At 40.7% G+C, this 10,000-nt stretch overlaps 2 protein-coding genes across 2 annotated transcripts in view; both read right to left on the bottom strand.

Moving 5' to 3' along the window:
* The window catches only part of LOC130165404 (BCL-6 corepressor-like), a 34,171-nt gene extending 32,088 nt beyond the window's left edge, over nt 1-2,083 (bottom strand). The window contains exon 1 of the mRNA XM_056370650.1: nt 1,177-2,083. The gene's annotated coding sequence lies outside the window, so the exon portion shown is untranslated. The remainder of the gene's footprint in view (nt 1-1,176) is intronic.
* A 5,548-nt stretch (nt 2,084-7,631) lies between these two features.
* The window catches only part of LOC130165459 (uncharacterized), a 3,017-nt gene continuing 648 nt past the window's right edge, over nt 7,632-10,000 (bottom strand). The window contains exons 2-4 of the mRNA XM_056370770.1: nt 9,832-9,930; nt 8,689-8,795; nt 7,632-8,005 (exon numbers count right to left, since the gene is read on the bottom strand). Of these exons, the coding sequence (XP_056226745.1) occupies nt 7,898-8,005; nt 8,689-8,795; nt 9,832-9,930 (314 nt within the window). The 3' untranslated portion in view covers nt 7,632-7,897. The remainder of the gene's footprint in view (nt 8,006-8,688; nt 8,796-9,831; nt 9,931-10,000) is intronic.

The raw sequence follows: 10,000 nt of genomic DNA, 5'->3' as shown, positions 1-10,000 counted from the left end.
CAGTTGGAAATAATAAAACAGACATTCTGACACTGATTCACCTGCAGACACACTGAAACATCGTGACGTCTGCTCTGGAGACAAACACTTCATTTTCCTCTTCTCAACCTCAAACCACAAGTCGTCAGTTTCCAGACTGAACTTCCTGCGCTGCAGATACACCTGAGCTCAGGTGGAGTCTACACCTCACACACAGCTTCCCTCGTGTTCACACCTTTAACGCAGAACTAAGGACCAGGAGAAGAGCCTGACAGAAAGAGGGAGAACGCATTCAAAGAATCAAACTTCACCTGGCTGTTGACTCCGCCCCCCAGGAGGTCGACTGTCCACTCTTCAGACACGAAGAGCTCCAGAGAGAAAAGCAACAAAAACCCTCCGAGACTGAAACAAGGAAGAAGAAACGAAGGTGACAAAACCAGGACCAGGACCAGAACCAAGACCAGGACCAGGGCCAGGGCCAGGACCAGGACCAAAACCAGGACCAGGACCAGGACCAGAACCAGGACCAGGACCAGGGCCAGGGCCAAAACCAGGACCAAGACCAGGACCAGGACCAAAACCAGGACCAGGACCAGGGCCAAAACCAGGACCAGGCCAGGACCAGGACCAAAACCAGGACCAGGGCCAAAACCAGGACCAAAACCAGGACCAGGCCAGGACCAAGACCAGGACCAGGGCCAAAACCAGGACCAAGACCAAGACCGGGACCAGGACCGGGACCAGCCTGAAGTGAGACACATGTCGACCACAGAAGCTGATATTTTGCAACAAAAAAAGTGAAAAACTGCAACACGTCAACGTTTCATAGATGATTAAAAACCTGATCAGCAGATTAATCAATAACTCCAGGTGTGAGGGTTGATATCGGCTCTATAACAGGATCATTTACTTAATTAAAATGAATAATTACTGAGTGAAACACGGACACACAGCAGGTCACGGTGTCATGGATCAGCTGACTGCTCCTACAGTGTTTGATGAAGAACCATAAACTCAATATGACGTCACCACAGGAATGTTCTCATCTTCTGCTTCAGCGCAGAACTGAGAGTAAATCATGGTCCCGAGGAATATTACAGGTTTATTATCATGGATAACACTTTAAAATCAGGAAAATAACATTCTCTTTTCATGTCACAATAATGTTTGTATAAAATGAAATAAAATAAAACTCACCCTTTTCTCTTGTGTGGAGTAAATTCCAGGTTTTTAATGTCTCAGTTTTGTTTTGATTATTTTTAATTTAATATCCATCCGGTTAAAACAGGTTAAAAACTAAAAATCAAATCTCCTCCTCTCGTGCCAAAGTAAATACATCCATCCTCATCGATCTGCCGCGTGCAGGATGCAGGACGGGGGCGTGGACGCGCACGTGCACACTCTCACACACACACACAGGCAGAAACACACTGTTGGTCCTCCTCAGAGAAAAAAACACTTTCTCCAGAACAAATAAAAACAGAGTTTATGTTTATGAATTATTTTCAGTGTGGGAGTCACGCTGCGACATGCTGAGCACGCACACGTTCACGCGCACCCACTCACGCACGCACGGCCACGCACACACAGGTCAAAAAACAAGGTGACCGGAGCTGAGGCAGAACTCCGTCACAGAAACATCAGATTTAACAACAAACAGCGACGAACGGAAGCCGGGAGCGCACGCGCACACCTGGACTTGCACGCATATTCACGCGCGCAGACGCACGCGCCGTCCGGTACCGGGCTGAACTCTCAGAGTGTGTGTGTGTGTGTGTGTGTGTGTGTGTGTGTGTGTGTGTGTGTGTGTGTCCCGGCAGGAAGCAGCAGCAGGATCAAATCCAAACAAATTTCAGCCCGAAAATTGAAAAAAAAAAAAAAAAAAGAGAGAGAAAATGTAAAAAATTAATTTTCCTCCACGAGCGGAAATATTCCTCAGAGTGTCGCGCGCACAGCTCGCGGATTAATCCACATTTCTTTTCTTTCTTTTCGGTCCCGTCGTCTGTCTGTCTGCTGGGTTTATCCCGCTCTTCCTCCTCCTCCTCCTCCTCCTCTCCACCCGCGGCTTTCTCTCTCTTCCTTTTTTTCCCTCCACACGGTCACAGCCTCCCTCTCTCCCTCTCTCCCTCTCTCCTTCTTTCTCTCCCGCGTCAAGGTAAGCACAATGGAACGCCGCGTTTCCGGTGTGAGATTTCACAATAAAACCACAATAAATCCCACGTGTGACCGACTTTTTTAATTGATGTTTTTGACAGATTTATCGATGTACAATCAGATCGGTTATAAATTGTACCGAAGCAGAAAACTAAGAAACAAACCAACACGTCTGGTAACAACCTCACAAGAGCAACATCAGCCATCAGTCTGCTCACTATAAATAATAAAGAAATAAAATAAAGCAGCAAAAAAAAAAAAACAGAAAAAAACCCCTGAACAAAAGTTTTAAAAACAAGCAAATATGGAGACAAACCTGCACAAAACTTGAATGTGGTTTGTTTGAGTTCTAATATGAGGATCTTCATTTTAACTGATTCACGTCTGATAAGATGCTGATGTTTCTGTATAAACCTGAGCGAATTCTTGCATCTCAATTAGGGTTTTTCTTTTTTGTCTCCCACCAAGATGCAGATAATGAAGTGCAATTAACTGATTAAGTTAAATGTGAAGTTTTATATTAAATAATTATAAAAGAAACATAATATATAAATATCGTCATAAACCGAAACAAATATATAAGTGAGGAAAAGATGAAGAAAATCAACATTTTAATTTGGAATAACACTATTAGATCTTGTCTTAATATTAAAAATAATATACACTTCACTGATAAATGTGGTGCTTTTATTTTGAAGGTAGAACAGCACTGGTCCTGGTATTATTCTGGATAAATGTTTGTGATTTTAATCAGCTGTTTCTGACACAAACACATGTTCACTTCTCTCTCTTTATTTCATTGAACTGAAACTTGACTTATGTGAATTAATGACGCTTTATTTATATTTCTACTGATGTTATTTTACATTTTACTATTTTTAAAACATCTTTAAATCACCATTTAATCTCCTCTTCACGTGCTCATGGACTCACAGAGTAAAACCAGCAAACATGAAGCAGGAGTCCAGAAAACTTTATCTGCAGGTGAAACATAATCCATCACCTGCAGCAGCACGTGAAGGTAAAAGACCAGCAGCAGCGGAAGTTCCTAATAAATAATAATCACAACATTCATAAACATACAGTTCATAATGTGAAAGAAATTTAGACTAAATAAGAGACTTAAATGTCACGTGTTATTCCTAAAGATAGAAATTACGGACTCCTCCACAGACAACACAAGAGACATGGACTTTGTTCAGGAAAAGTTCAAATTAAAATGCAGTAATTCAATGAGCATTTTCATTTTCACACACTCACTTTGTGGCCATATTCAAATGATAGATAACAGATAATGTGACGTAATACTTACACTGGCGCTTCAGTGATGTCACTCACTGTCTCTTTAGATAAAAGCATCTGATAAATGAGTCAATGTAAATAAATGGATGGACTGAGGATCAATAATATATAAACAATAGGATTTTTTTCACTTTGACTAAAAGTTCTCACATATGTTTAATTTGTGTAAAATTGAGTAAAATAAAGTTTATCTAACACACACACACACACACACACACAGAGGAAACCTTGGTTGACCTGCTGAGTCTCCAGTTTGTGACGTCACAGCGCCCCCACGTGGATCCAAACGGTTCCGCAGCTCATGGCGAGCTGAGGAACTGCCCAGTGTTAGTGCGGTGTTCCTAATAAAGTGATCACTGAGTGAAAGATGTTTTACATTCCGATGCATGTGTTTCTGCAAAATCATTGAAAGTATATTTTAGTTTAGAATTGTTGTATTTTTTCTAATATACACGAGTACAGTAAAAGTAATCAATCAACTGATCAATAATCCGCTGCTGCTGTGTTTTCATCTGCAGGTTATTAATCATGTGGCCTCAACACAGAGTGAAGTGTTGACCAGCGCTGCAGCCAAACAGGAAACAGTGTGACACTGAGGTTAGCCCACCACTTCCTGTTTCCAGGCCTCAGATCTGATGCTGACTTCCTGTTTCCTCATCAACGACCACAGACATGAAATCAGTGATGCTGATTTTTAATTGATCAACCTGAGAAGCAGACAGGCCTCTGGCAGGCGCCCGAGTTAATATACTACTACATTCAAATAACTTCCTTTATTACAATCATTTAAAACTACAAAGTAGTTAGTACTGCTTCTATTAGTACCTCAAGTACTTCTACCATTAATATTCATGCTGCAACTATTACAACTGCTGCTCCTATAATATAAATTATAGTTGTTACACACTATAATAATTTATATTATATTATTATAATATTACATGTTTCGAATTTTTATGTTTCATTAATAATAGATGCTATCAAATTTTTATTTTTGTTTAATTTTTAATTTTTATTATTTACTATTAACTATAAAACTACTACTACTAATAATAATAATATTTAAAAATCTATTTCGCCTGTATATTCTGCCATAACACCACGACATTATTACTATTATTATTTTTTTATTGTTTTATTTTTATTACATTCTCCCTACAATTATATCAATACTACAAAAAAGTAATGCAACTATCACAACTAGTACTATTCCAACATTAAATACACTACTAGTAGTAGTGCTAGTGTAAGTGCTAATACTGCTCCTGCTAGTAATACTACTGTTACTGCAGTTATCACTAGTAGCATCACTCTTACTGGAGGTGCTACTCCTTCTACTAGTATTACTCCTCCTTTAGTAACTAGTACATCTGTAGTACTAACTAGTAGTACTGACTAGTACTACAGGTGGTGCTGTTGTTGCGTCTCCTGTTATTGAGCATTGATCACAGTCAGGATGAGTTTCATGTTCAATCAGTGACATAATCAATAAAGTAATAATCTGACGGGGGGGGGGGGGGGGGGGGTCCAGGCCCATTACAGGATCACTTTAACTTTCCCAGATTTCAGAGGAAGTCATTCTTCATCCTGCAGTGTCAGTGTCATGTCCATGTCTGCTGACCTTTGACCTTTGGACAGAGTCATGAGTCTTATGACAGTGACAGTGGTGACATTTAGAAATCAGCTGATTCACAGCGTTTGACATAAACACTGAAAGGAGTTTTCACTGATTGACAGAACGAACATGAGGAAGTGATTTACCACGACCCCGACCTGGTCGTATCTGTTTATCTGATGACCTTTCACCTCCACACCGGGGTGTGAAGTCTGACAGGAAGTGGTTTGTCATCAGCATGAACAGTCTGTGTACAGCAGCGGCCTCGGTGCTACAGATGATAGATCACGTGCTCTGTATATTAATGTGCTGTATAAACACAGACCTGCTGCTGTGATGAAAGCATCAATCTACAGGGTTTCATTTACATCTCATACCAACACTGCTGCTACTAACCACTACTACTACACTTTCTATATTATTGCTACTGCTACATTTAGTAATCAGTACTACATACTTCTACCATTAGAAGTACTATGACGGGTACTTTAACTGCAGATACTCCTCCAGGTACAGTATGACCTGTGCCACTCTTGTGAGTTTTTATTGGAATATTTTTAAAGGTCAAAAGTAAAGCTACTACAGGGTCCATTTAGTAGCTTTTCTGGAGCTTTTGATCATGTGATCTTCCTCAGTTGAGGGAGTTAGTCCGGTATAGATGCTTGAGCACTGAGAACGTCTTTAATACCATGACACTCTCCATCTTCTGATGAAGATCATGTGATATGCTCAAAAGCTCCACAACAGCTACTAAATGCACTTCATACTGAGACGAGAGTTTCCAGCTTGTGAAGGGGTGGAGTCAGGAGAGCTGCCAAGTTGAGTGGGTGCAGTGTTTCTTCAGAATAAAAGCAAACTGTAAAGGTGCCATTCACACCTCTCTGAGAGCACGCCTCCAGAGGTTAGACAGATGTGCAGCTGCAGTCCAACATGTGCCCTCAGTTCACAAAGAAGAAGGAGTTTTAGCTTCAACCCTTTACACTCCTAACATGGTGCAGTGTGTGTGTTCACACCTGTACCTGTGTTTCCCTCCTCCTGCCTCATCTTCATCACTGGACTGAAGAAGAACAGGTCACACACATGTTACAGCCGGGGAACCAGTTTCCAACACTGTGTTTTTTTGGTGGAAACTTTGTAGATTAATGGATCAGAACGGCGCTGAAGCAGAGGTTGATGTGGTTGTCTTACAACAGGTTACATCCTGTTGCACAACAACAGCACTAACTCCCACCTGCAGGTTAAACAGGAGGTTGAACATGTGGTTTGACAGTTTGAATCATCTCTCCTGTTACAGGCTGAACTGATGTCAGTCACTGAGAAGTTTTCAAGCTTTGTAGAAAACTTTTGAACCACCTGGTTGTTCCAGACTTCTTCATGTCACAGTGATAGACAGGCGTGTGTCCAATCAGCTGACCACAGGTGGACTCCAGTCAAGGTGCAGGATCATCTCAGAGAGGATCCAGGGAAGTGGAGGAACCTGAGCTGAATGTAAATTTATTTAAATGAATATATGTTGTCAGGGTTTTTCCTCATCAGTGTGTGTTAGAGACTGAAAAAGCAACTTCCTCTAAACAATTTACACCCAAGATAGAAAGTGTTTTACAAAACAGAGGCTTTGAAAACTTGAAGGAAGTGAGACACAAGTCGTAACAGAAGGAACTTCATTAGTCTCAGCGGAAAGTCTCAAACTGAGGCGCTGCAGGACACTCACAGTGACACTGTGGTTCTGTTCCTTCAATTCATCCTGAGTGAGCTGCTCAAGGTCTCATGAACATGAGACGTAAAGATGTTAGTTTTAATCAAACTGTGGCGTCATCAGGTCAAACAGCTGAAATAAAGGAGGAGGCCCAGCTGTTGTAACTCAGGTCAGGAGAGTCTGAAGACGTCAACTCAGCACTTTGAGGAACAGAAAGGATTCTACAGTAACTGACTAATTTAAGACTGAGGAACTAAAACATAAGACGCATCTGAGCTCATCTTAAAAACATGACTCAACAGGAGAGACGTTACTAGATCAGGGACAGTCAATTCCTTCTGTAACACACAGTCCACTTTCATTAATCTGGTTTGTATGTCTGCAGTCGTGAAGACAGCTGTGGTCTCCAGCAGCTTCAATCACACCGACACTGATCTGACCTCAGGAACCTCAAAGCTGCCGCTCTGACTTCCTCCACGCCAAATGTGAAACATTTCCAAAACAACACATCTGAGCATTTGTTTGTTGGTTGTTGTTTGTGCGGTTCATGTTCTTCAGGCGAATAAAACTTAAAGCAGCTTCTTAAACAAATGCTAAAGACACTTTATATTCCTGATGAGAAAATCTCCACTCTGCGTGAAACATTAAGTTTGTGGCATTTTCATTCATGAAAAATAAAATAGATTTCAAATAGATTTGTTTCTAACTGATCTATTACTAAATACTGAACCTGATGCTCAGCAACAGTTTTTTTACTGAAACTCATTTCTGCCAGAAAAAAAACATTAGGTGTATAAAAATAAAGTGACTATATTTCATACAAAGATTCAGTTATTTCTACGTCTTGATGAAATCTTGAAGGACGAAGCAGGTGTGACTGACTTTTAGAAAAACATTTTATTTTCTATATTTACAGTGTTGTTTTTCCATGACAGGGAGAGATGTTTCTTATATATTAAGAATATATACAAAGATTATATGAAGAGATATCTATTAATCATTTGTCAACAGTACATATCCAGACTGCAGAGCATAAGTAAAAAACAAAAAAGCAAAAAATAAGGAACAAATGTCTTTGATCCAACTGTCAAATGTAAATACTACAGGTGAATATACCAGCTGTACAGGTACCAACCAGGTGTCCTGCTCTGTCAATGTTGAGGCAGCGGGGAGCGAGGAAGCTGAGCTTTGTAGTAAACACACTCCAGAGGAGGAACATCTGGACGGACTGTAGAGGAGGTGAACTGGATCTCCTCATACTGAAACACACAGCAGGAGCAGGGACGGTAGCACTGTTAGCACCACTGATAGCACTGTTAGCACCACTGTTAGCACTGTTAGCACCACTGTTAGCACTGTTAGCACCACTGATAGCACTGTTAGCACCACTGATAGCACTGTTAGCACCACTGTTAGTACTGTTAGCACCACTGATAGCACTGTTAGCACCACTGTTAGCACTGTTAGCACCACTGATAGCACTGTTAGCACCACTGTTAGCACCACTGTTAGCACTGTTAGCACCACTGATAGCACTGTTAGCACCACTGTTACCACCGCTGATAGCACTGTTAGCACCACTGATAGCACTGTTAGCACCACTGTTAGCACTGTTAGCACCACTGATAGCACTGTTAGCACTGTTAGCAGTGGATGTAGCAAAACTGTAGCTGTCGCTAGCAATAGAATTAGCAGCGGTAACAGCAGTAGCATTACTAGTTAGCTGCTGTGACATTAGCCACACCTGTGGTAATAACGGTAGCCATAGCATTGACAATAAAATAAAATAATAATAATGAAATAAAAATAATTAGCAATAGCTGTAGTGCTATTAGTAGTGGGCATGACAATTAGAAGTGGCATCAGTTGCAATAACTGATAGCAGTACTAGTATTAGCATCAATATTAGCAGTAGCAGTTTTAATAGCGGGACAGTATTCACCTGCGGTGTCTCCAGAGTCGCTGTGTTATCATACGTGACAGGTGATGGGCCGTTCACCTGGACGTCTCTAGTCTTCTTCTTGAAACACAGTGACGTAGACCCCAGACCTGCCAACAGAGCGTCAGGTGAGTGACTTCACCTTCAGACTAACAACGTCACACTGAGGAGAGAAGGTGTGTGAGACTAAAAACCGGGTTATTTCATAGAATTCAACTATTTAAATTACATACGGCGGTATGCAGCTAAAGGTTGGTACTGCAGTCCACCAAATAACACAAAGAAGAAGACACACGTTTCAGTAGTAGAAGAAGAAACAAGTGTAAACAGGTTTCTTTTTTTTTTTTTTTTTCCAATACAACTTTATTGAGACATACAGAACAATACAAAAGAATAGTGCAATGAAAATCTCCAGGGGGTTACAAACATATAAAGGAAATAGAATATTACAGAGGTATTACAAAAATATATCAAAGAGAGCACACACGGAAATAGTTTTAATAGCTTTCTCATTAGTGGAGTAATTAATGGTTTTTATATATTGTTTGACCTCATTGTTAAAAATAGAGAAGAGTGGTTTTTGGGCAGTGTATCTGCAGTTATGCTTATGCCATTTTGCCAAATATATGATCAGATTAATTACATAAAAATGTCCTTTTTTTGTTGGTGGATAGTCAATGAAGCCAAACAATACATGTTCAAAGCAAAAGGAAAAGTGTGGTAAAATGCAAGTAGAAATTAAATCACAAATATCTATCCATAATTACAGGTTTCTTTTTACTTCTATCGCAGTAGAAGAAGACAAGTTTCAGTAGTAGAAGAAGAAACAGGTGGCTAGCGTTAGCAACAAGCTACCGTCCAAACAAAGACTGATCTCCGTGCTGTGGTGAGGGCGGCCTGTGTTAATGAGGAGGCGGGTTTGTTTCTTATGGATCCAGTCACGTCCCGGAACAATAGTTTACAGTGAACCAATCACAACGCTGCTGGCCTCTTTATACACCAGTCATTACATTCTGCAGTCAGACCTCTCTATTGTCTCTTTAAATGTAGGTGTTTAAAATGTAAAGCGTCATGACCTGTCATGTGTTCATGCAGCAGATGTATTTAAAGCTCAGTGACCGGGTGAAATATAAATAACAGACTCACCTATTGTCACTAAGATGAATAAAGCATTCAGGGTGAGGGAGCCGAACATGACGGGGTTACTCTGCATCATGGTCCAGGTGTACTGCTCCTGTTTCCGGTCTGGGTCACAGTCAGGACAGAGACAAACAAAGATCAGCTGATGGATTTCATAACAGCCATAAACACACCC

Source organism: Seriola aureovittata, chromosome 24 (assembly GCF_021018895.1).
Source record: "Seriola aureovittata isolate HTS-2021-v1 ecotype China chromosome 24, ASM2101889v1, whole genome shotgun sequence".
Taxonomy (NCBI): Eukaryota; Metazoa; Chordata; class Actinopteri; order Carangiformes; family Carangidae; genus Seriola; species Seriola aureovittata.
The sequence above is the reverse complement of the archived record's forward strand: the minus strand, read 5'-3'. Positions and strand labels throughout refer to the sequence as shown.